The sequence below is a fragment of the Hydra vulgaris genome, chromosome 15, assembly GCF_038396675.1.
Source record: "Hydra vulgaris chromosome 15, alternate assembly HydraT2T_AEP".
Taxonomy (NCBI): Eukaryota; Metazoa; Cnidaria; class Hydrozoa; order Anthoathecata; family Hydridae; genus Hydra; species Hydra vulgaris.
The window spans coordinates 40581916-40609554 of record NC_088934.1 but is presented as its reverse complement, the minus strand read 5'-3'; the positions used below and the strand labels follow the sequence as shown (position 1 = coordinate 40609554).

Sequence of the window (27639 nt, the reverse complement as noted above, 5' to 3'; positions counted from 1 at the left end):
AAATCTAGAGTTGCATTTTGAATTCTACTGTTTATTTGGTTTGGAAAACCACCCAATACTCATTCTTATAATTTGAAACAACAATTCAAACCCTAGTTAAACTTGTGAAAGTTGTTTCACAACCAACTTTTTTAAAGGCTTTTATACCATGGGGGAATATCTGTGGTTGGAGCCAAAAGTAATTGATTCACCTTTTTTTGTGTGACAACTCTATGTTTTTTGCTCAACAACCATATGTTTTCAAATTTTAATTCCTTATATTGGTTGATCTTTGACCATTTATCCTTAAATTTTCAAAACGTTTCTTTTCCGTGCCCAACATGTCACCAAACAATAAATCCCATGCACCAACTACTAGTTTTAAAATTAGATGACGAAAGCTACCAACAACTTTTTATCTAAATGTGAGAAAAAAGAGCTACAACTTTAAATGATAAATTACAAGCTTTTTGCAGATTAAGTCTTGTTTTAGCTCAAATATATATATATATATATATATATATATATATATATATATATATATATATATATATATATATATATATATATATATATATATATATATATATATATATATATATATATATATATATATATATATATATATATATATTTATTTATCGTTAATCAGGTGCCCCAAGAAGTCCTAACGGTTTTGTCACAGAACACAGCGGAAGTGTATTTAACTAAAAAGTTCACACCTCCATCCTTACAGTGACGCGAAAATATGTCCAGAGTTTGTTTCGAACCTGGTTCTCCTGCTCCTAAAGCAAGCGCTCTAACCACTGTGCCACGGCCGCATTAAACATCTCTTCATTGAAATAACTTCAATCAACTAATATCTTTTCATTGAATCAGTTTCAACAAAACTTCACTCAAATACATTCATTCAACTAATATCTTTTCATTGAATTTTTGAGTTTCAAACCAAAATATTGCAACTCGTTTATGTGTCTCCTAGCATATCTTTTAAAATTTTACTATCTCAATCCAAAACACCATGTTGGAAAAAGTTATGTTTAGCTATCCCCATGAGACTTATTGCCATATTTTGAAAATTGAACAAGTTTTTTAGAAATTCTGTTAGTAGCTTTTATGCAGGCTGTATTCCACAATAAAACGACTACATAAATTATAGCTTAAGCAATATGGTTATGTTTCATTTCTTTTTTAAACTTCTCTAGATTATTCCTTAGAAATAAGATATATTTTAAAACGTTTCTAAATACAAGCAATATGGTTCAATTGGTTGATGATAAAGGATTACCAATAAATTAGAATTAAGTTATTTTGATTATTTAAATCTTTTAATTTATTTATATTAGTTTATTTTTATTGTTTTTTTTTATTTATTTAAACTAAATAAATAAATGTTCATTTATTTTACAACTTCTATTTATTATTTATAATATATTTTTTATATACTTTAAATTATACAATTTTCGTTTATTTAAAATAATTTAAGATAATTTGTAAAGAGTTTAAACTCAAATAATTTAAATTTCTGTCGCTAGAATGCTTAGAGTTCTTTTAGGTGTTTTATTGTTTCATTGCAATTACCTTGTTTAACAAAATAGATAAATTTAAAGATTCCGAAGTCTCAATACAGTTAGTAAAGCAAACATGTTAAGAGATATTTCTGAAACCGCAAGAGGATATTTTAAAATTGAGAAGCGGTAACTAAAAAATTACTAATGAACGAATTAACGGGTAACTAAGCGACTTTACTAAAATTAAAGCCACTTGTGAATCCTTAAAAAAAGAAAATGAAAAGATAAAACCTGACCAAGTAAAGTTAAACAATAAGTTGTTGAATTTTGAAAGAGTTCAAAAGGAGATCAAAGAAAGTTCTTCGTTTCATCAAGATTGTCAGGATAAAAAAGTTAGTGACTTAGAGAAACAAATTTATTCAAAATCTAATTTAGGAAGCGATGACAAAACAAAAATACGACAACTCAAAGATCGGCAAAGAAGAAATAACTTAAGATTTGATGGAATAACTGAAAACCTGTCGGAAATTTGCGACGATTCGGAAATTGAAATAATAAATATACTTGAAAATAATGTATATGTAAATGGAGTGAAAATAGAAAGAGCTCGTCGGACAGGTAAGCCTAATACAAACAAGCCAGCTATTGCGATTAAGTTACTAGATCATAAAGATAAAATTTCTGAAAAATGCATACAAACTTAAAGATTTAGGAATATATATAAACAAACATTTCTCTATCGAAACATCATTAATACGAAAAAAATTATTCGAAAAAAGAAAGTTACACTGGAATAACGGTAATTATTGTATAGTTGTATACGGTAAATCAATTGTCAAGGATTTTAAATAATCAAACATTTGAATAATATTTTTTTTTATTATTATTAAAACCACTCTTATTTTAAATGGCTGACGAAACTGAGAGATCCGATATTGAGTTTAAATTATTAGATAATAATAATTTTTAATCAAAGTTCGTATCCTAATACTACTTTTTATAAAAACGACGAAGTAATTAAACATATAAGCCTATTATATGATAAATCAAACTCAAAAAATATTACGGAATAATATTAGTAATAATATACTGCATATTAATAATAGAAGTATTTGTAAAAATTTTGAATCATTAAAACAGTTTTTATATAAAATCTAAATTAATTTTAACATTTTTTGCCTAAGCGAAACATGGTGTTGTGATAAAAATATTGAAAGCGGTTCAAATTTCCAAACACCTAGTTAAAATGTGGTTTACCAAGTTAGAGGTTGGGGCAAGGAAGGTGGCGGTTTAATTAACACCTGTTTCATAAAATTTGAGACTAATTTGAATTAGCAATATTTAATTAGTAAGCTTGATAAAATAATAGGTATTTGGTATCAATGAAAGCTCTATCTTTCCTCTTTTAATTAGCATATAAATTCTCTGATTATTTTTTGTTTAGATAATAATTTAGAATGCCAAATCAACAAGATCTAAAAAGTCGTGTGTATAATTTTTATAAAAAAAAACATGAAGATGGAAAACACGTTGTTTGGAACCATTTTAAGATGGAGGGCTACTAAAAAGCTACAATTCATAGATATATGAACAGTTCCAATCAAAATAAACCAACGGGTCGCAAAGCTGGAAGTCAAAGAAGGCCTACGCTTAATGCAAAAAACAACCGTATCAAATTAAGGAAAATGTTTAACAATCGAAGAGGTTTGTTTAAAGGCTTCTCTAAGACTTAGTTGTAGCAAAAGCACCATCGGACGAATCTTAAAATGCTTTAAAAAGCCTATTCTTTGTTATAAAAGAAAAAAAAGACCAAGCGGAATTCCTGAACAGAGGCTTTGGGGTTGCCGAAGATGTGATCGACTTTATTCAAAATATCGCAACCATGAATTTATTATTGTCGATGAGGCATACTTTACTTTGTCGAATAGCACACTGACTGGTAATAATACATACTATTAAAATGATCAAAAATTGACACCAGACATTGTTAAGTATTATGATGTTGCAAAATTTGAAAAAAAGTTATTTGTATGGATGGCATCTCTCCTCGAGGGGTCACATCTATTTACATTGTTCCTTCTGGCCAAGCGGTTAACCAAGAGATCTATTTAAAAGATTGTTTACAAAAGCGCTTGCAACCTTTTGTTAATAGATATTATCGAGACACCAAGTATATTTTTTGGCCCGATTTAGCAACATCTCACTATGCTAATTCGGTAACAAAAAAGTTAAAAACCCAGAAGATACCATTGGTTCAAAAAAAAGACAATCCAGCAAACTTGCCAGAAGCTCGTGCTATAGAGAATTTTTGGGCATTGCTTAAGCGGGTTGTGTACAAGAATGGATGGTCTACAAATAATATATCAAACCTTGAGCGTCGGATTTGTTATTGTGCGAGTAGACCTAAATGCTGTACAAAAGCTGGTACAAGGTACCAATACCAGACTTGATTAAAATCGAAGTCTTGTGATAAATTTATTTTTATTTTCCTATTCTGCTTTTTTAATTCTAAGAACATATCTAAAAAAAATTGGTATATCGTGTTTATTTAAGTTTTCATTTAAGTTTTTCAGTGGACACGGTACGTTTTTAAAACGTTTTTAATACGTTTTTTAGACGTTTTTATAAGATTTAAACCTAATAAAAACGTCCATTTGCAAGGCAAATGCCATTCAATGGCATTTGCTTTGTACGTCGACTGGCCGGAAATTGCCTCAATTTACGTTACTGATATAAGACCGTGAAGCATGGTGGAGGCAATGTGATGGTCTAGGGGTGTTTTTCTGCTAACGGTCTAGGTCCAACACATCGAAACGATAGAATAATGGACCGTTTCATGTATAAAAATATCCTGAAATATGTTATGCTACCTCATACTGAATAGAATATGCCAATAAAATGGGTTTTTCAGCAAGACAACGATCCGAAACACACTGCAAAAGTAGTCAAAAGTAGTCAAGTGGTTTCAAGACAACTACCTATCGGTGATGGATTGGCCGCCTCAATCTCCGGATCTTAACCCTATCGAGAACTTGTGGGAGATCGTCAACCGCAGAATTAATCGTGAAGGTGTTCGTAATAAGGATCAACTGTTTGAACAAACCCAAAAGGCCTGGGCAGCGATTCCACAAAGTTTCATTGATCACCTGATCAAACCTTTGTCTCGAAGATGCAAGGCTGTGATCGACAACAAAGGATTCGCCACGAAATATTGATAGCAAAATACAGTTTGGTCAACATTTTGTCGAGTTGCACTTGTTTTGTCCAGAAGAAAATCAACTTTTTTTAATACTTTTGATTAATTTAATAATTTTCGTGTACAAATGATGAACTTTGAAATGAATAAAACTTGAAGAACTTTGTCTCTAAACAGTTACATAGTTATTTCTCTAAATTGAAAATATGCAGCACTTTTATATAAAGAAACTAAATTAGCATTAATTGGTTGCACTCGTTTTGTCCGATACTGTATATATACAGTACTGTGAATAAGTTTTAGACCACTTGTTTAAATAGACATATTCACAATATTTTTCCTCTGTAATTTTTCTAAAGCGTAATTAAGCTTAACAATGTATAAGAAAAGAGGAATGAATATATTTTTTCATAAACAAATAAAATTGATGAGAAAACATGAGGGATTTGTTTGCTTATTTATTAAAACGATGTGTCATAACAATTACACCTATAACAAGATATTCGAAGAATGCTGTTAGAGAAGTCAGAGAAACTGGCTTCCTTGAAGATAGAAAGAAAAGTCGTAGACTTCCTAAGCTAACAAAAGATGATAATAAATATTTAAAAACCCTATCTTTAAGAGATACAAAAAAAGCATCAACCGAGCTGGCTAAAGGTATTAACGCAGCAACTGGGAAAAATGTCAGCTCTTCTTTTATTCGACGGCACCTACTTAAATCGGGATTAAGAGGGTGTGTTGCAACTTGAAAACCATTATCACGGTGTGGCAATAAATAAAAACGACTTAAATGTGCAAAACAACACAAAGATTAAGTCCCAGGAAATGTTTAATCGGGTTCTGTACACCGATGAGTCCAAATTCGAAATTTTTAGAACGAAAGGATGCCAATATGTTTGAAAAAGAATTGAAGAAGTCTATCAGCCCGAGTGTTTAAACCCTACTATTAAACACAGAATAGGCTCTATACAAGTTTGGGGCTGTTTATCTTCATCTGGAGTAGGTGATTTGATTAAAATAGGGGCAACTCACCAGGAAACGTAATGTGGATATCCAAAGGTACCATGCTGTATCATCAGTAATGAGACTAATAAGTCATAATTTTCTTCTGCAGCAGGATAATGACCCAAAACATTGTTCCTGAGTGGCAAACAACTATTTAAATAAAATGGCAGAGGAAGGAGAACTGGAATTGATGACCCGACCTCCTTAGAGTCCAATTTTGAATATAATTGAGCATATTTGGGATTACCTGGACAGAAAGAAGATCAAACATGCTTCCCTAAATCCTGAAAAATGTTTTGAAGTACTATAGAGAGAATGGCACTACATATCCTAGGATTTTATAACTAACTTGTATGAATCTATTTCCCGGCGATTATTGGCTGGAACTGAGGCAAAAGGAGGACATAGTAAATATTAAGAGTTTTTTATGAAGTTTAAAATTAAAAAGTTTTTAATTGTTTCATATTTTGTGTGAAATACATGTGTTTTAACAAGTTTATATTTTAGAACTACAAACTTAAATATTAAAGAAGAATTCTCCGGGATTTTTTGAAAAAATCTAAGTGGTCTAGAACTTATTCCCAATACTGTATATATAATATATGCATATATAACATTGTAATAACGGCAATATCTTTTTTTTGTTATTTACATTTTTGTTTTAAAGGGGATTTGCGATAAGACTGAATTTGTTTTCATCTTGCCTTAGCCCTGTATATGCATTTTATTTAGGTCTAACTTTGTGAATATTTTCTTTATGGTAAAATACACAATAATTTTTATCATAACAATTCTTTACAATAGAATGTAAATAAAAGATTATTGGAAGGACATTAAGAAGATCAAATAGATCTTATCACGAAGCTCTTTACAATTCATAATTTCAACAGTATTTAAATAGTATAATTTTAGAATTTTTGTAAAGATATAAAGGGGAACCTTTGACCACTTTTTGCTTAAAGGCATTTTTTGCGTAATATAATAAGTAAATTTAAACCATTCAAACTGTATAATGTTCTCTTATATTTTGCCAAAAAATTATGCTCAGGACTTTTTTTTTATTCGATCAAGAAGAAATCTTTTTCTCGCGTTTTAAAAAAAGATGCCAATTGGTCAAAAAAAAACACGTCCGTTGTACCTTTGACCGATGCGCGTTGTTCCTTTGACCAATATGTTATTATTTAAAAATCATGCAATGTTTGAACCTCTTTAATATTTTAGCTTGTTATATATTATATAGCAACTTCTGGCCTACCTTTATCAATAAAAAAACGAATCTTATTATTTTGTAATCAATCCTAATTGTCTGAAAAAAAATTAGAAAAATCAATCTTTACAATCTTGGAAAGACTTGAAAAGTATCGAAGTTACGATACTCAGCCAGTATTACTAATAGTATTACTAGTTTTTTAAATAAAGTCACTTATAATAACTATTATATATAAGTCACATATTTTCTTTAGTTTTTGTTGGTCATAGGTACAACATCCTAATCTGGTCAAAGGTACACGAGATGGGTTTCTTTAATAATTATTGTCTTAATCCCTATTTACGGTCAGACATAATCATCCAAACTTATCCATAACAAAAAAAGGATGTTGGGTAATGTTTATGATGTCGTCGATGAATCAAACAACAATTTATCACATTTTTAAAATCAGAATAAGATTAACACAAATATTTACTTTTTAAGAACCAAAACTTATAACTACTTGTGGATAGATACCATTTATCCCAGGTATGATGTTGTACGGTAAGAAAAGTTACCGTGGGCAATTATTTCAAATGGCACTTCACGTTTTTTTTTAAATAATAGTAAGCCGACAGAGTAGAGTGATCAAAGGTACATCGTGGTTAAAGGTACAACAGGTTTTCCTACATTACAGTTAAAGACATTAACAAATTAAAAAAAATAATAATAATATTTAATCTTTAGAAATAGATATATATGTTTTCTAGTGAAAAAATATTTTCTTTTAGCTTTTGTTTAAAATAATTATTCGTCAAAATAATAGAAATATTTATATTAGATATAACTAGATTATTTCATAAATATGGACATATGGATTATACTTATTTCAACAAAAAAAAGGCATTGACATACAGAGCCGTAGTGAAGGGGTGGCGAACGAGGCCACAGCCGTCGGCGGCAAATTAGCAAGGCGGCAAATTTCAAAATTTAATTAACATTTTTTAATAAATGAAATGTTTTAAAGACGCCTCAAAACCAAAATAATTTTAATTTGCGTTTCAAAATCTTTGGACACGCCTCAATTTTATTCGCACCTTCATGCAAGTTAAAATAATTTCCAATGTAAAATTAAAATATTATTTAAAAAAAAATTAAATAATTATAACAAAATCTGAAAGGCAGTGGAATATAAATTAACGAAGATTTCGCTAAAGAAACTATGGAAGAGAGAAAAAAACTATGTGAAGAAGTGAAAAAACTGCGCAATCAAGGTAAATCCGCAACGATAAAATATGACTAAATTGATTGTCGCGAATTTAAAAAATAACTTAATTTTTTTTTTTAAGCGTAAGAATTAATTACTCTTACAAATGGCTAAACGAGCAATAGATTTTGGAACGCAACACTTTAATGTTTTCAAAACTACAAATAATGTTTTACTTAATGACTTTTACGACCCATATTTGCAATTTTTTAATGAAAATAATTTTAACTCGCAGTTTTTTGACTTGAGAACTTTTAAAAAAGAAATCGAGCCAAAATAATTGCATTTGTATTTATTGATTACACCTAGTCGCACACAGAAACTTTCATTCTTTCTTTGTCAAGAAAAGTAAAATTTTTTGAAATAAAAGTTTTAAAATCTATTATGTCACCATCAAAAAAAAGAATAAAGCTATCTGGTTCAGGTTTCAAAAAGTTAAAAAAGCAACGACTTGACAGTGACAAAAAATTACAAGGTTTTGCAAAATGGATTAAGAAAAGCGATAATCAATCAGAACAACCAGGTAAAAATATTTTTATTGATGGATTTTCAAGACACAAATCACAAATAAATTTAATTAAAAAACTTAGCAAACTAAGTCATGTCATTTGCAATATTACAATGGAAAAAATGTTGATTTAGTTTATTTTTATTTTTACAGCGCAAAAAGGTCCAGTTTTTTTTCGATGTGATGATGAACAGTTACTGCAAAACAATGAAGTCAACCAAAATGCAGTTACAACAAATATGTTAAAATTCAAGTTTGATGATCCACCAACTTGAACCAAAATTAATGACAGTCTAAGATGTTCTTTGATTGAACATCGTGCTAAACAAGACAAGAGAGAAGTCTATCCTACCACATCAACATCATCAGAAAACAGACATTTCAGTTCTAGTTGGTTTGAAAAAAATCTTACTAATGGGGAAAAAGTTAATCGTCAATGGTTGTTATACAGTGCATCAAAAAATTCTTTGTTTTGCTTTCCATGTATCCTTTTCTCAAACACAAAGACAAGCAAGTTTGCAGATACATCAAAAGGTTTTTCAGAATGGAAACAACTAAACCCTCGAATCCCTGAACACGAGAATAGCTGTGAACATAAAAAGTGTTTCACTTCATGGAAAGAAATGGAAAAAATCTGAGAGAGGGAAGATCTTTAGACAAGGGCATTCAAAATGCCATCCAAACTGGAAAAGAAAAGTGGCGAAATGTTCTAAAAGTTGTTATAGATTCAATTATGTTCTGCGCTAAGAACAATTTGGCTTTTCGAGACAGTTCCAATATTATTGGTGAGCAAAACAGTGGAATCTTTCTCAATACAATTGAACTAATAGCACGCTATCATCATCCTTTAGCAGAACACATAAAGAATGTTAAACTTAAGCAGAAATTAGTTACTTTTCCCCACAAATTCAGAATGCACTAATTGAATTTCTTGGCAGAAATGTGAAAAGCGAGATAGTCACGAGAATTAAAAAAGCCAAATATTACTCAATTTTATTTGATTGCACTCCTGATCTTTCTCGCAATGATCAAATGTCAGAAATAATCTGATATGTTTGTGTCACTGATGGAGAATGTTCTATTGAAGAGAGTTTTCTGGATTTCATTGAGTCTTGTCAAAAAACCGGAGTTGGTCTGGCTTCAGAAATATTATTCAGCTTAAATAAAGATGAATTAAACATCGAAGATTGCCGAGGTCAGGGTTATGACAATGGAGCCAACATGTCCGGAAAAAATTCTGGTGTTCAAGCCCAAATAACTGCAAATAGTGATTTAGCACGGTATGTGTCTTGCGCAGCTCACACTCTAAATCTTGTAGGAGTCCATTCAACAGAAGTTTCCCCATTTATGATTACATTTTTTGGAAAGGTTCAAAAAACATTCAATTTCTTCTTAAGTTCTTCTACCAGATGGGACAAACTGATGAAAACACTTGAAGTAACCCTAAAAAGTCAAAGTGAAACACGCTGGTCTGCCAAAAAGGAGGCTATTCATTCACTGAATAATCAAATCACAAATGTTTGCAATGTTTTACAAGAAATTAGTAATGATTCTTTGCTAAATGTTAAAACAAGGTCCGGAGCTAGAGAGATTTTGATTCAAGTTGATTTTGAGTTTCTTTGCTGGCTTGACCTTTGGAACATGATACTTTCATTAATTGACAGAGAGAATCGCAGCTTACAATCAAAAAATATGACAATTGATATTGCATCAAAAACATTGCTGGTCTGATTGATTCTATACAAAACTTTCGAGACAGGGGTATTCATAACAGCATGAAAAAAGCTGAAATAATATCAAAAGATCTTGACATTGAAGCTAGCTTTTCGATCAAAAGAAAACGAAAAGCAAAAAGGATGTTTGATGATGAAACAAGGGAAGAAAATTTACACATACCTCCAGATAAGGATTTTGAAATTAATTGTTATATAGCCTTTGACAGTATAATTACACAATTACACTGGAGATTTGAAACAATGGCTGAGATTTCATCCGATTTTGAGTTTCTAAATGGTAACTCTCTTGCAACTATGTCAGTTGAAGATCTGAAGAAATGTGGAGGTAAACTTTGTCAAAAATATGTTCGTGATCTTAATGCTAATGAACTTCTATCTGAAATTGAAAGCTTTAAGTTTCAAGCCAGTGTCCTGATTCCAGATTTAAAAAACGCAAATCCATTGAAAATCTTGCAATTTATGCACACCTATTCTTTGACTGAGGCATACCCTTTCATTGAAATTACTCTTAGAATCTTTCTCACACTACCCGTCACTGTGGCATCATGTGAACATAGCTTTAGCAAACATAAGCTTTTGAAAAGTTATCTAAGATCCTCCATGGGTCAAGAACGTTTGACTAATCTTGCCATTTTGTCAATTGAAAATTCCCCGGCAAAATCTCTGTGTTACAATGAAATTATTGATAACTTTGCATCGTTGAAAGCTAGAAAAAAAAACTTTGTTTGAATGTGTCTGATTTTAATATTTATTAAAAAAACTAATGCCTGGTTATTTTTTCAATGACTTTCAATCACAAAGTACGATTTAAAGTTGATTTTAAATGTACTTTAAGTAGGTTTATCAAAGTTTGAATCAAATTAAACATTAAAAAAATTGATGAATTTGAGGCGGCATTTTTTCTCCATGCCCGAAAGGATTTTTGATTTCACTACGGCCCTGTTGACATAATTATCAGAACATAAATCATATTTATTTTTGGGTATTAAAACGCAAACAATTTGGAATATAGAAGGAGACTTTTCTTTGCATTTAAACATTAAACATAACATGTTATAAACGTTTAGTTGGTAATATTTAAGACTTTCGTTTCTTTCAGAAGTGGCTTAGAGTGCGTAAAACGATTTTTAAAATTCATTTCGCGAGTTGCGTGTTTCTGATGATGACAAAGAGAATTAAGTTTTGTTTCGTTATTGCTACCACATACGATATTTTCATAATTGATGTGGCACTTAACAAAGTATAACTGTGTTACTTTTTTTTTGTTCAATGTCTCTTGCTTTACATATAATACCAATAGATTTCGCAACTTTTGAGGAGGTACAGTCAAAGAATCAAAATTTATATGGTTCCAGTCTATTAGCGAAAGTTGTTCTTTAAAGAAGATTAAACTTTTATTATTGCGTATTTGCCTTTCTATCGGTAATTTTTATGTTTCAGAATCTCGGCCTCAAATACCAAAAACCTTCCAAAAAATTCTGAATAAGAGAAGAGTCGCAATGTTTCTGAGTAAATAAGAGTCCTCAGCATAAATTATCAGGGCTGGAGTCGTACTTTTTCAAAATACTTAAGTAAAAAGTAAAAGTACTAGATCAAAAAGTAACAATATAAAAGCAAAAAGTACTACTAAACCGAAATACTTAAGTAAAAGTAAAAAAGTGCAGTATGTTGAAAGAACTTTTTAGTTAAAAAGTAGGTAGTGATTTTGCGCGTAACGATTGTTACGAAATCAATTCTCTCTGAACAATCTAAATAAATTTCTAATACTCGTTTATAATAGTAAATAACGATTGCAAATGAGCGATTTTCTTTGGAGAACTATATGAGAAACTCTCTATAATGATGGCTAAACTATTTTTTGGGTAATATTTTTGCACGAGGAATTCTCGTTTGAATGGAACCGAAGTGTTAAAATCAATTAAATTGGAATAACGATACAAGAAAATTACATACAGCTTAACATAGTATAATAAGTTGTAATAGTTTAATGCATATGTAATAATAAATGTTAAACAATAACCAGCACTAATCCTGACTCCTATAAATAAGAATTCAAAACATTACTGAAACAATATCAAAAAATACAATAAAATGAAGAACTTTGTACTCTTTTCTGAAAGTAACTCGTTACAAAGTAAAAAACTAATTCCTAATACTAAAGAAAGTAAACGTTAAAGTACCGCGTCGTAAATGATACATTTTATATATAAAAGTGCTAGAAAAAATAACGAAGTATTATAAAGAAGTAAATGTACTTCGCTACACCCAAACCCTATAAATTGTCTCACGAGGATCTTTTCCTCGCGTATTGTTTTTAAAAAAGTTAGAAAAAAAAGCGCCAATTTTGATGATTTTTAACACTTTTCAGTAATCTTGGAATTATTGTTTTTAAAACTCGTGTAAATTGCAGTTGTAATGCAACGTTTTTGTTCATTTGTGATTCTGTTAATAATGTGATTTTTGTCATGAAAAGTTGTACAAATGTGTTAAATCAAATTACAATAAATATACTGTAATAAAGTAAAATTAAGTATATATTCAATTTACTAAAAAAGAAAAAATCTTAAAATTTAAATCTTTGCCTTATCAGTTCCAACTTTAATGATTTTCAAAATTTAAGATTTTATTTAAAATGGCAAAATTACTGTCTATTTTTGAAAAATAACAAGTTGCAAGTCAAATACACCTTGTGTCCTTATTGTGCGAATGACATATTTACCAAGCAAACAGACTACAACACAATACATGCTCAAGCTCATTTATAAAAGTTCTATCAATATCGCCATGATACTCTTGTTTCTGCTGGCAAACCCGTGATGTATTCAACGAAAGTTTATTACATACGCCGCGGTGAACAGACGAAATTTTAACAGAAAGAAAAACATTAAAAATGGTTTTAACTTTATAAGAGACAAAAGAAACTTTTATTGTACACGAGAAAGAAATATAATTATTATTTAAAGAACAAAAAAGAGTAATTGTTGACTTACTTTGTGATAACTTAAAATTACTCCATGCACGCTTGGGTAATATTGAAATAAAATTATCAGGTTGCGATAAAAATGTTCACTTTTTGGAAAACGTTATAAAGAGCTTAAAAAAATTTTGAATTTTCATTAACATTTAATAAAGCAAAAGGTGAAAGCTGCTAAAGAAATTAAAACCCCAAATATTATTAACAATTTAAACAAAAGACAGGTTGAGTCGAAATAACTTAAGGATAGTTGGAATTCCTGAAAATGCAAATAAAACTTTGGATAAAACTGAAGAAAAGTTTCAGAATTTATTATGCGTAAAATTCTATTGCAACGAGTAGGATTTTTAAAAGAAGCCCGATTCCGAACCATTGTTTTAGAATTATTGAGATTTAAAGACAAATCAAACATCCTGAAAGAAACAAAAAATCTAAAAGGATTCAACATCCACCTAAATGAAAATTTCTAGCAAGAGACCACAAATCTTTGTAAGATGTTATTTATAGAAGTGAAAGAAAAAAAATGAAAAGGAGAAAACTTTATATTTAGGTATGACAAACTCGCTAGCTATTCGTTATACATACACATAGCAACTAGTTAGCTATTCGTTAGTTAGTTGCTAGATCATTTCCCACCAGGAGGAAAAGAAAACTCGAGGTAATATTTTACCAAAATATTTATATACTGAAGATGAAAGGATAATAACTAATGAGGAAAAAGATATAGCAGACAGTTTTAATAACTTTTTTATAAACGTGGGTAAAAACGTAGCAAATAAAACAACACCAGGAAAAAAAATTTTCGAATCATATATAAAAGAAGTGGACTGCGTAATGGATGAACTTTAGGTTTCGCCTGATGAACTTCGGTTTGCTTTTAATATGATAAAACCAAAAAAAGCGCAAGTCTTGATGGTAGGTTGTTAAAAATGTTTGTGATATTATTGAACACCCTTTACTTATTATTTTTAATAGCTTTTCTTACTACTATAAACTAGCTAGAGTGGTTCCAATACTTAAGAATAGTGATATCTCAAAGTAATCTAATTATAGACCTATTTCAATATTCCTATGTTTTCTAAAATTCTAGAGCGAATAATGCATAATAGGCTTTACAACTATCTTACAACTCACAAAGTTCTAAATAATAATCAGTGCGTATTTAGAAAAGGATTATTGACGGAACCCATTAATAATTTCTTTAACTAAATTATTTAAAGAAATTTTAAATGGGTTTGAAAACAATCAATACACTTTTGTAGTGTTTATTGACTCTCAAAAGCCTTTTTTTGCAGTAGACCATGATTTTTTTCTGTACAAACTTAAAAGTTATGGAGTCAAAAATAATGCTTTTTGATGGTTTTGATCATCTTATAAAACGCAAACAACGTATATCTTATGACAAAACCTACACTAAATTGAAAACATTACCTGCAGAGTTCCACAGGGATCTATTCTAGGGCCTTTACTTCTTATTATTTATATCAATGATATTTACTTATCATCTAACATACTAAACTTCAATCTTTTTGCTGACGACACTCAAGTTTTTCGTACCCATTCTAACATTAAGACATTCTTTACCACTATGAATTGAGAACTTGATAACCCTGACGAACTTGATAACCTCAATGAATGGTTCAAAGCTAACAAGCTTACAAGGTCTCTCTGAAATCTACCAAAAGCAAATATACTCTCTTTTCTAAATCTTTTAAATCTGACATCTGGCCCTTAAAACCCCCGGATATTTCAATAGGAAAAACCATGTTGCAACAGACATTCTGTGTTAAATTCTAAGGCGTTTTAGTCGAGGAGCATATAAGTTGGAAAGAGCATATCAATCTAATAGAAAACGAAGTTTTAAAAGTATTGGAATTATGTATAAAATTAGATATATGTTGAATAAATACTGTTTAAAATCTATTTACTTTTCATTTATTTATAGCTACATTAATTATTGTATCATTGCCTGGGCAAGTGCTTAACCCTCAAGACTAACGTGTAAATCTTATCTTATAAAAACAAAAACAAGCAAGCTGCCTTATATTAAATGCTAATAAATACACCAGTGCCAATCCACTGCTTAGAAACCTTGGAGTGTTGAATGTTTACCAATTAAATGTTTATAATAATCTTGAATTCATGTTTAGATTAAAATACCGTATGCTGCATAATATTTTTGAAGATCTTTTCTTTATTATAGGCCATAAATAACAAACAAACCATTTGTTGCTTATATTATCAGGTACCAAGAACTTTGTTAAAACAATCCGAATTCTCAATAAAATATTGATGGCCACATTTGTGGAACTCAATTCTTGCAAATAATAGTAAAACGACAATTTAAATTCAAATTTTTAAAAGTATCTTTAATATACAATTACTTGCTTATTACGTATTTCAAATTCTCTTTTACTTTTAATTTTTATTTTATTTTTAAACTTTTCCGATAAAAAGCGTATCAACCTTTAAATCATATCTTTAAGTTTTTTTATTTTAAGGCAAAAAAAAGATATGTAACACTTTTTATTCAAAAGTATTTTATATTATTTTACTGAGACATAACTGTAGTACATTTTTTACATGATAGTCTATTTTTTGTTTAATATGTAAATGATGCAACGGGGCTGGATGATAGGACTTTTGTCTTCTACCTGCACTCGTTATATCTTAAGTAAAAAACATTGTAAATAATTTATTATGAAGATGATGAGATATATTTAAAAAAAATTCAAAAAATCAACGCAACTTCAATCTCGCTCAAAAAAGATTGACTCGTTTTTTAAAACGAAGGTAACATTACCTGACAAAAATCCACATTTTTGGACCCAAAAATTACAATCAAAATCTTGTTATAATTAAAATAGGAAAGTAATATGATGCATAACTCCTATTGCAAAATCATCAAATAATAACCTTTGGCATTGATCTTGACCAAGATTGCATGGGTCAAACTATGGATGGGGCAAGTGTTTGCACTAAATGCGGCTAGCTATTACAACAACTTCATCAAATTTGAAATTATTGAAGATGCAAAAAAGACTCTAATTTAAACACTTTTCCTTTTGTCGAGTAATGATGACAGTGATAATGTAATGGAAGTTGTATCTGAAGCTCAACAGACAACGGAACAGGCTCTGAATGATCCTAAGCTGCATCTTTTTGCTTTCTTAAAAGGTCAAACATTTTCAAACTTTGTCCCACAGCAGAAAGGCCCACCAAGATATGAAAATCCAAAGTGATTCGCTGATCGTAATGATTTGACTGCTGAAGAATTTAGCAGCTACATTACGACTGGATTCAAATCAGAAAAGTTATGAAAGTTAGAACATGCGTTTAAAATAATCAAGCCATCATCAGTTTGATGAGATCAAAATTTTTCAATTTCAAGCATCCACTGTAGAAAAAAACAGGAGTAAATGACTGCTGCAACTTTGAATGACTAAAGTTTTTTGAAAATATTTTTTAGGAATCAATATTAATATGATAAATGTTGAAAACAATTGTTACTTTAATAATGATAAAAAATTTAAAAGAAAAAATTTTTAGAAAACTTAATTTTGTTTTCATAGATTTTTGCATAATTTTAAAAATTTCGGTTTTATCTCGGTTTCGTACTAGATATCGTTTTGAAAATAATCCGTCTCGTATGGACCGAGAACTAAGACAAAAAATAATTCGACGTTTTTAAAGTATATTCAAGCCATACAATTTAGAATTGCTACTTAAAACTTAAGGTAAATGTTAATAAGTGTAAACTTAAAAAACTACCTGGCACATGGTTCGGAATGGTTGGAGCATTTATATTTGTACAACTTTCTTTATAATATTTTGTTAATTTTTTAAACGATTTCCAAGATCTACCTTCGTCGTTTTCAAAATATAATATCAATGGTATATCAATTGTATAAGATTCGGCAAATAAACACTTATTGTTACTGATTGTGACAGTTATATTTTGTTTGACTCCAATATTTTTTATATTGACAATCTAAACAAATGAGATTTTGATTATTTTCTAATAATATAAGCTAATCACAAACAAATTTTTATGATTTAACAACTAATTCACGATTTAAAACTGTACCTTATATATAAGATTGTTTGAAGCAACTTTAACAACACCCTGTGATGTGATTTCTGATTGAAGATATACAAATGGTGGTAGAAAATACTCCCATGTAACTCTAACAGCTGATTCTACTGGATCATTGTAGTTAATAACAAAATTGATATCCAAAAGATTTCTGTTCAATTATAAAGACTAATTTAGTTTACAAATATTTAACATTCTATTACTTCATAAAATAACAATTTAAGATGTTCATAATGCTCTTTTTTTACTTAAGTTCAATATTATAAAGTTTAAAATATTATAAATTTATAAGTTTGTTTAATTTTGCAATCTAACAATTTTCCTAGGGTTAATTTGCTTTGTAGATTATTCTTGTACATTTTTATTGTAATATTAATATTAAGAAGAATATGTTCAAAGATCAATGAGCTTCTTTAACCCTCGCCACAATTGAATGTTAAAAGCTGGGGTTAATTTATTAGATTGTCCTTACCTCTACCAATCGAATAATTAAAAGGTTATAATTTTTCTGATAACAAAGTTTATACAAAATTTGTATCATTTTATATTCAAGTCTAATCAGTAATTGAAGCCGCTTTTTTATCTCTAAAATAACAAATAACAAAAAATAAAGTTAACTTGGTAGGTGGCTAATAATTGAAGTTACTCCAGAACCAAGTAAGTAAATTTTTATAACTTTCATTAAGTTGTTGTAAAACAACAACTTGATGAAAGTTAAAAAGTTTATCAGTATCATCAAAATCAATTAAAAAAAAGTTTTTTTTATTAATGAAAACGTTTCACACCTTAGTTAAAAAAGAGTTTAAAACTTAAACTTTCATATTGCAACGGTTTCTTGTTATTTTATAGAACCTATATTATTATCATTCTCTTATAAAAAAAGTTGAAAGCGATCTGTGAAATTTAAACATGGAGTTTTTGACTCGAGTAAGTCATTTTTAAACGAGCCAGTCATTTTTAAAAACTATTTTGGGGATTCAATTTTTATTATTTTCTGCATTTTTTCAATTTAGCCACAGCTGTTTCATTTGTTCTTTTTACTTGTCTTTGTTAGTTAACTATGATTTAATAAACTCGTAATAAAAAAAATCATGTCAAAGGTATTGACAACTTGTAGAATGGTTATATATTAAGAAATATAAAGCCTTCTTTTTAATAGAAATTTAACTTTTATGACCACTAAATATTGAAAAATCACTTTACTTTAAACAAGCAATAAAACTTCAAATAAAGTTCCTTTGATCATTAAATGTAAAATCAATTTTTCCTACTAAAGAATTAATTTTTGAAAAAAAAAACAGTAAAACTAATTCACAATTCTATAAATCATAAAAAAAGTCTTACTTAATGTTTTAATTTACTTTTAAATATTGGATAATTCACATATTCTGGGAAATCAATTTTTATTGTTTTTGTACTTTTTTTCACTTTAACTGCAGTTATTCCAATGTTTCTATTTATTTACCTATTTGTAACTTTGCTTAACAAATTCTAGTTTGTCAATTACTTGATTCTGTGTCGTTTAGCATTTTCTCATTATTTGCCTGAGCGCCATTTAGCAAAATAGTTTTAACACATAAAAACGGATTGCTACTTTGATGTTTTTTAAATTGGCATGATTTCTTTGCTTAAGAAAACAATTTTGACATAAAAATACAACAATAAAACATAAAAGCAAAACTTATGTTCAGCATTATTAAACATTAGAAACCTATTAGTTTAGAAAAAAACCATTTATAAAATAGATAAAAAGACAATTATTTTAAAAAAATTTACGTAGTAAAAAAGAATTTAAAACAAGATAAAAATAAAATTACTTTTAAAATTTAGTTGAATTATTCATTAATGCTAAGTAAAAACGTTTTAGAGAAAAATTGTTAATAAAAGTTTTAATTTTTGATCAATTATTTATTTAAAGTGAAGTTACTAAAAAAATTTAAAATCAAATAATCTATAAAATGAACAATTATAATAAAACAAACTAATTTGAAGTTACTTGCCCAAAGATGTTTCCATCAAAAGTCACACTCAATAAAGGTTCATAGTATAAATTGCAATCTAGAAATAAAAATTATGAAAATACATTTTTATTATATATTCATTTTTTGCTTTTTTTATTTACTTTTACTAAATTAGATAACTTAAAGTGGTTTATAATTTAATGGTGGTTTTTTTGCGGATTTTTATAAACAATTGTTTGTTTATCAGGATATGGCGTTGGGTATACCCACAATATTATTAGATCATATTAATATTTAAATTTAATGTCGGAAAATTGAACACGCCACATATATAAAAAAAAGCCTTTTTTTATTTATGTGGCGATTGTACGAGTAGCGTTTCTGTCTTATTAGTACGACGGCCGTGCGTAAAGAAACTCTTCAATATTGTATTTCAATCAAATCTATATTTAAAAAAATATTTCAGTGACATTCACCAATATTTATTCTACTGATCTCTACAACTGATCTCTGCAAACCAATTAAAACACTGACACATTTATTTAACTGTTAAACAATAAAAATAATAACAAGAATAACAAAAATTACAGTATATTAACAAAAAAAGTGACAAAAGACTAATAATAAATGCGCATAAAAACATTACCCGATATGAAAACATGTGCAGTATGTGCCATTAAATTATAGTCACACTTAAAGCCCAGTGGGCACAAGTACGTTTTGAAAACGTTTAGTAAACGTTCAATGGTCGCTTGAATGACGATTGTTTAAGTTAAACGTTCAAAAAACGTTTTAAAAAGGTTTTAATAGCAGTTTTTTTCTCATTTGATTTAATATTTTACGGCGCGCTTTTTTTTTAAGCTAAAAACGGTGCACTGCGCATGTGCAACTTTACTTACATATGGAGTATTTTCATAGTCATAATAACAGATTGTATTTTATGACGCTGTTACAAAATGTATTATGTCTATGGTATTTTCAAGTTTCTCTACGAACTTTTTATGACTGCAAAGTATCTTTTTCAAAGTAAAATATATTTTTTTAAGTTCTATGACAACTCTTACTAAGATCATAAATAAATATTTTATTTATATATATATATATATATATATATATATATATATATATATACATATATATATATATATATATATATATATATATACATATATATATATATATATATATATATATATATATATATATATATATATATATATATATATATATATATATATATATATATATATATATATATATATATATATATATATATACCCTCAAACATTCAAACCGCACCCTCAAACCGCGTATTCAGCTGAGAGTATTAAACGTGTGCAAGCCATTGTTGAAGAAAATTCGCATGCAACACATGATATAATTGAAGCCCTGACATTGATTAATCGTTTTACAATTAACGAAATCATTCCTAACGCACTTAAAAATTAAAATTAACAACGTTGGATACTCCTCGAGTTAACTTATCAAATTTGCAAGAATGGAGTTAAGGCCCGTAAAGAAAATTTAACCCTTTTCAGAAACGGCGTATGGAGACTATGTGATATTATTACAGGGGATGAGTTGTGGTTTCATTTAAGACAAGTTGGACACAAGTCGGCTAACGCTTGTTGGGTCGGTGAAGGTGAAAGTTCAAGAACTATAGTAAGATGATAGGTGATCGATAAGTTGATAGGTGATCGTTTTAAGAGAGCTTTTAATAGAATAACATAAAAATTAGTTTATTATGTTTTTGTATGCATTAAATTGTAAAAGAACACAAAATGTTTAAACTTTTAGTTGTTTTTCCGGATCTAGGCTGTTAGGCCTAAGTTTTTGTTTGTGAAAAAAAAAATTTCTTTATAACATAAGTTATTTACTTAAATAACTTATACTTAAAAAAAACTTTTTAGGAAAATGTTTCATTGAGACTTGATAAAAACCAATAAAAAAACTCTTTTAGAAAAACGTCGATTCAACGCTTCATATGGACGCACGTAGGAGTATTTGACGATTTTAGCTGGCCAAAATTATTTCTCTCTTTTTAACAGCTGAAAACTTTACCATATGACAAGAAATTGTAAATTAAATGTTTTTTGTACAAATCCAAGTCAGTGGCGTTCAATATAGGGGAAAGATGGGTACTTTAGGGATTACATTTTATTCTATTCAATAGGATTTGAGGAAATGAAAGATATATTATTTTTCAAACTTTATTATGGTAAATAACATACTATATTTTGATATTTAATTAGATTCCACTTCGTCATTGTCAGAATATTCTTCATTTTCGTTGTTTTCAGTGTCGGAATCTTGGACTTCTCCAGGAAGAAGCAATTCCACAGCTTCTTTTGAAAAAGGCTTTGTAAGTTTGTGTTTCTTTTTCCCAATGCTGGAGAACAGAGGGTCGGATGTTAAAAATAACCTATTGATGATATCTTGGTTACAATCTTTTCTAGAAAATTTTCTAGCATAGCTAAGTCTGTACTCCCGGAAATGTTTGTTTTTGGCTTCGGCAGCCTCTTCCGACAATTGTCCAATTGGCAAAAGCGCATGCTCTACTATATCAGGACCATGTACTAAAACTTTATGCAGAGTTGGAGTCATTGGACACCAGGGGTATAGTTCAACATAAAGCTTTGCAGTATCCAAAGTATACTGTCTGAACTTTTCTACATCAATCTTGTGGTCACTGGAAATTACTTCTAGGATAATTTTCATTCTGGAAATTAAACGGAAGTCTACTCCAGTGATATCTGCAGATGTTTCCGGGTCGTTGAAGAATCTCCTGCTTGTGTTGCCGTTATTGGTATTCCCAAATCCAACCTTAGGTATGTCGACAAGAATGCCCATTTTGCTCTTGAATTTATTTTGGATTTTCTTTTTCCTATCTGAGATGAGTCTCTTCTCATCTTCATTCAGCTTTTTCTGCCATTTTTTTACAGACAATTTATATGATAGGTGAAGGAGACTTTCAAAACACCGTATTCTAGCATGCAGAATGAATAGTCCAAATTTGTAGCTGCTTTGATTGTCAACACATGTTCTGTTTAAAATCATTAAATTGTCTTGATGTTGCTCCACAAATATAATATCGCATGGTCGATTTAGTGGTGGTTGCTGCGTTACAGACTTTTCCGTCAATCATAGTTAACATCATCACATGTTCTACTGCTATGTCTTGAAGTTGAGTTGGTTTCAAGCCTGCAATTTTGTTTTCCATGTAAGCAATTTCTTCAGCTATTACATCAGCAGTTTCTTTTATGAACCTAATTCGAATTGGCCTGCAAAACCTTGGAGACGATGGTGTAGGGTTTTGCCAGATAGCCTTTTTATTTACTCCACAAGTTAGCTGTAATGGAACCATTGAGCATTGAAATATACTGGCATCAGAATTAGAGTCATCCTCAAACTTTTGATTAAACTGTGTCTGCTGGGAGCCATTTCAACCCCGTTTTGTAGATAATTTCATATGTTTACGCCCACTTTTCGTTAGAGTCTTGATAACTTCTTCTAAATACAACACCAATCTTTCGGCAGTATGGTTTAACAGACTTTGTAAGTCTACTTCAGCTAAACTTTCTGTGACTGTGAACGAATCAGGATCAGGATAGCATGTTTATTTTTCTTCGACCAAAATACTGTAGCAGGGCCATTGCTTCTTGTCACTTGTGCGTACGATTTCATATTGAGATTTTGTTAGGCCTGCGTCAGTAACAATTAAAAGAGCCTCTAACGGTGTCAATGATTTTTTTTTGTAGGTTCAAGATTGCTGCGATAGGCTTTTTTATACTTTCCCGCTCGTTTGGAAGATGTTTTAAGATCTTTGAGGACGGTTGCAGCACTTCTTTTGCCACTTGTTGTCAAACAAGTTTCAGCTGCAAAAACAATAGCTTCTGGTTCCACATCTTTCCTGAGCTGTTCTGTTTTTCTCCCCTTTGAACGTTCACTAGAATCGACAATACTTTTTCTTGGTCGTCCTGCTGATGATGGAGTGGATGGGGTACCCGGTATTTGGAAACTTCCTTGCAGCCAAGGGCCATGCTTCTTATTAAGTATTTCATGAGTTCTGGATGAAGACGACCACATTTTTCTAAAAATAGCTTTCAACCTCGACATTTGACGCTTGTATACTGTTTTTAGTTCTTCGGTATATCGATTTCTTGATAACAAATTTTGATCAGCTAAGTCCATTTTTCCATTGAAATTTGGAGCCTCCTGCTGCTAAATACTGTTGTAGAAATCCAAACGAGAGATTGTTTGCATTCCTGATGACCCATCTAGAAAAAAAAATTTAGTTGAAAAATTCATCTTGGACCTTGATGTGCTATGAACATGATTAAAATTTAGATGGCATCAACAGGCAGTTGAAATTAAGATTTTTAAATAGCTAGTGGTATAAACTCATAGAAAAACGAAAAAAACTAAGAGGGTTTCAATGAACACTACAACTTTTTCACTTTTAAAGTTAAAATTTACTTTAAAATTCGATAAAAAAATGCTAAGTTTCATCGTACATAACTTTTGTGGTAATTAATATTTCAAAACGGTAGTAAGAGTAAATAATGTACATACCTGTCATAGATTCATCCATGATATAACACTGTAAAACTTCTGTTGTAAACACTTGGACACAGCTTCAATAAACACCACTAAAATCGCTCGTAAATAAAATGAACCACGCAGATATAGATCGGATATTTAACTAGACTGTGTAGTTCCAATTACTTCTTTTATAACCAAACCATTAACTGCTCATTAAGCGACCATTATCGAGAGATAATAAGGGTAGGTAATTAAGTGGGTACGGCCACTTTTAATAATTTCAATTTTGGCCAAATAAAATCGTCAAATACTCCTACGTGGGACGTTTAAAATACCATAAAAAAATTTTTTGTAGGACTCTTAAAAAACGTTCACAAAACGTTTTTAAATAAACGTCTGGTCACTGTTTCATATGAACGTTTAAAAAACCAATAAAAAACGTTTTTACGGGACCATTAAAAAACGTTTGCAAAACGTTCTTGTGCCCACCGGGAGTGTAGGTCATCCGTGGTTTTTATATTATTACCATTTAGGAAGCATTTAGGTGACCCACATGTGGCTATTGTGCTCATACCATCTAAGTTACATAAACACAACGCAATTTAAAAAATGAGTGCCTCTATCACATTTGGAGCGTCAAGTTTTTTTATCGGGCATACAAAATATTTATTTTGTATAATAAAAGTCCAAATGTCTAAATTTAATAAATAAAAAAAGAAAATTGAAAACAGTTGTAGTATACTTTTTAAGTATAAAAGTATATAAACAAACAACAAAATATAAAAACATGAATATGCATATAACGGGTGATGCGGAAGTTATCGGACAAAATAAAAACGTCAATAACTTATTTATTAATAAAAAAACAAAATGCTATTATATTTTTTTTAAATAAAGCATTTATCTTTTAATAAAAATATATTATTTTTTATATGAAAAAACACCACCATCTGCAATTGATCTCAATTTTGCTCTGACGCCTTTCATATGCGACTGTAAAAAGTTTAAATCAATTTCTTGTAGTTTTAGTTTAATGCGATCAATCAAAACTTGCTCTGTTGAAGCTTGCCAATCTCCCTCGTAAACCTTCTGTGCCAAATGTCCCAAAAATTTTCGATTGGTCGTGCTTGAGGTACATTTGGGGGATTGGATTCTTTATCAACGTAATAGACATATTGGTCCATCCAATTTAGAGAATCTTTAGAATAATGAGAACTTGCTAAATCTGGCCAAAATAAATAAGTAAAGTCTCCATGATACTTGTGAATAAATGGAAGAAGTCTTTTTTCTAAACATTCATTAATATAGATTGATGAATTGATTGCTACAGCCTTGGAAGTGCGAAACAATGGCTTGGATATACCACGGTCAGATATGGCTATCCACATTATTAATTTTTTTTAGAAATTTCTCTTTTTCTATAAAACAAACATTTTCTGGGCATGTCTGTAGTATCCAGAATTTCCAGGCATGTTGTTCCCTGAAAAACAAAAGTATTTTTCGTCATCGATGACTAGAAGCAATTTTGTGTTATAGAGTTGGTTAACTCGTTTCCTGTTTCTTTTCTTTGCCTTTATTTGTTGTTCTATAGTGTATTTTGGAGTCTTTTCACGTTTTTTATACTTATTATTCATTTTTTTTAACTGACGACCAATTGTCGATTGATTTACGCCGAAATTAATACCTACTTTTCTCTGACTGACCCCTTTTCGATTGTTGACAAGTCTCGTTAATTCGGCTTTCTTTTCTCTAGTCCAGGATGTCGGACGACCAGGGTGCTTTCTATCAGAAAACGATTGAACAGTTTCGAGTCTTTTTAGGTTTTCATATATTGTACTTCGAGCAAATCCTTCTTTTTCAAAATGATTTACGATTTATTTATTTTTTATATTAGGCTTATTTACAAAAAACATTTTTAGTCGCTTTCGAAAAGATTCTCGTGTTTCAAATAATAAAGTTTATATTTTATAGAACGTTTATGCCTACGCATAAAACCACAAAAACTAATTATTATGCTCAAATAATGAATTTAGGATGTGTCCGATAACTTCTGCATCACCCGTTAGTATATAAGTATGCATAATATTATTATTATTGTTATTGTTGTTATTATCATTACTGTCATAATGATATTATGGATTCTTATAAAGCCATCTTACCTGACCAAAAACGCCACTTATATGGAAAGATAACGTACACATTAAGGAACTCTGTGATGAAAGTTTTAAAAGCTTTTTTATTAGTCCGCGGAAAAAAAAATTTATCTGAATACTTAAATTAGGTGAAACTTTGATTTATTTGCGCCCAATAAAAACACCTTTTAGAATAAAAACACTTGATACAGTTTTTAAAAATTACTGTAAACGTAAATTATGACCATAAAAAACTCCGCATAAAAATTTAGTCTGGTTGATGAACTTGTTAATGATTTATCACCGTTTAAGTTTTTCTTAAAGTTTAGCTACATAAATCTCAAAACGTTACCTATTAGTGCGATATTCGGTAGCTATTTTTGAAATGGCGGTTGTTTAGGAGTTCTTCTATAAAATACCAACAACTTTTATTGCAATTATTTAATTACTAAATGTATCATTTTCATTTTGTAGAATAAAATAATGATTTGCTATTTAAAACCTAATTTGACTTGACTTGCATAGCGTAAAAATGTAAGCATTATTTAAGGTATAAACTTCAATCAAAATGCATAAAATAATTAAAAAATGGTTGAAATGTTTTTGTTAAGTTACTTATATAAAAAAATTACAAAGCTTTTATCACTTTTAAAACAAGAAAAAAAATCATATATTTATATATAAGCAAAAATAATTTTGAAAATTTTAACTGACCGCTAAAAAGTTTGTGGGGCCAGTTCAAGGTAAGGTAATCTTACAGATTAGGGTTGTTTTGAAATAAAATTCGATTTAAGTAAGACCTGAAACAAGAGGCATAAAGTGTTGAATCTGCCGAAGTAGTCGTTCAAAGCTGCAAAAAAAAAGCTTCCTTAAGAGCGAACGCACAGTGGGCCAGTAGGTGGACAAAATGGGAAAAATTTTAGTTGTCTAATCTTGAAAACCTATTTAATTTTAGTATCTACATATATTAGGAGAAATCTATTGATAATTTATTTATATTAAATCTCTTAGTTACCAAGACTCTAAGCATTTGAATATTGAGATAAAATAAAAAAATAAAAAAATTATAAATAAGTAATTAACGGCGACATCAACGTTGTGTTATATTTCAATTACATCTACGTTTTTGAAACAAAAAATTAGTACATGTTATTCTAGAGTATTTAGAGAGAAGAAAAACCAATGTGTGAAATAAATTTGTCATAGCATGTTATCTCAGTTATACTTTGAAAATCACAGATTAAAAAAAAAATTTCTTAAGAAACTTATTTTTTGCCGCACAATAACTAATAATTACCACAATTTGCCATGTGTTGTCTTATATTTATTAGAGCTATATGATGCCTCAATAGAGTTTTAATTGATTGCTCGTCCCCTTAAATCCCCGTTCAGATTTTATGTATGTTTTAACTTGGTTGCTATGGTACTAAATTTTGCATAGCAACAACTCATTTTTACATTAACGTTGTTTTAACAGTATTTTACTTGCGCTAAATACACAATATTGGGAGTATGTATTAAAATGAGATTCAGAATTCTTATG

General features: G+C 29.4%; 1 protein-coding gene across 2 annotated transcripts in view; it reads right to left on the bottom strand.

Annotated features, from left to right (window-relative positions):
• Nucleotides 1-27639, bottom strand: part of LOC136091357 (uncharacterized) — a 126108-nt gene that overhangs the window by 48123 nt on the left and 50346 nt on the right. For both annotated transcript variants that reach the window (XM_065818830.1, XM_065818829.1), the window contains 3 exons: nucleotides 19462-19519; nucleotides 17453-17612; nucleotides 17137-17356 (listed from right to left, as the gene is read on the bottom strand). In XM_065818830.1, the coding sequence (XP_065674902.1) occupies nucleotides 17137-17356; nucleotides 17453-17612; nucleotides 19462-19519 (438 nt within the window). The remainder of the gene's footprint in view (nucleotides 1-17136; nucleotides 17357-17452; nucleotides 17613-19461; nucleotides 19520-27639) is intronic.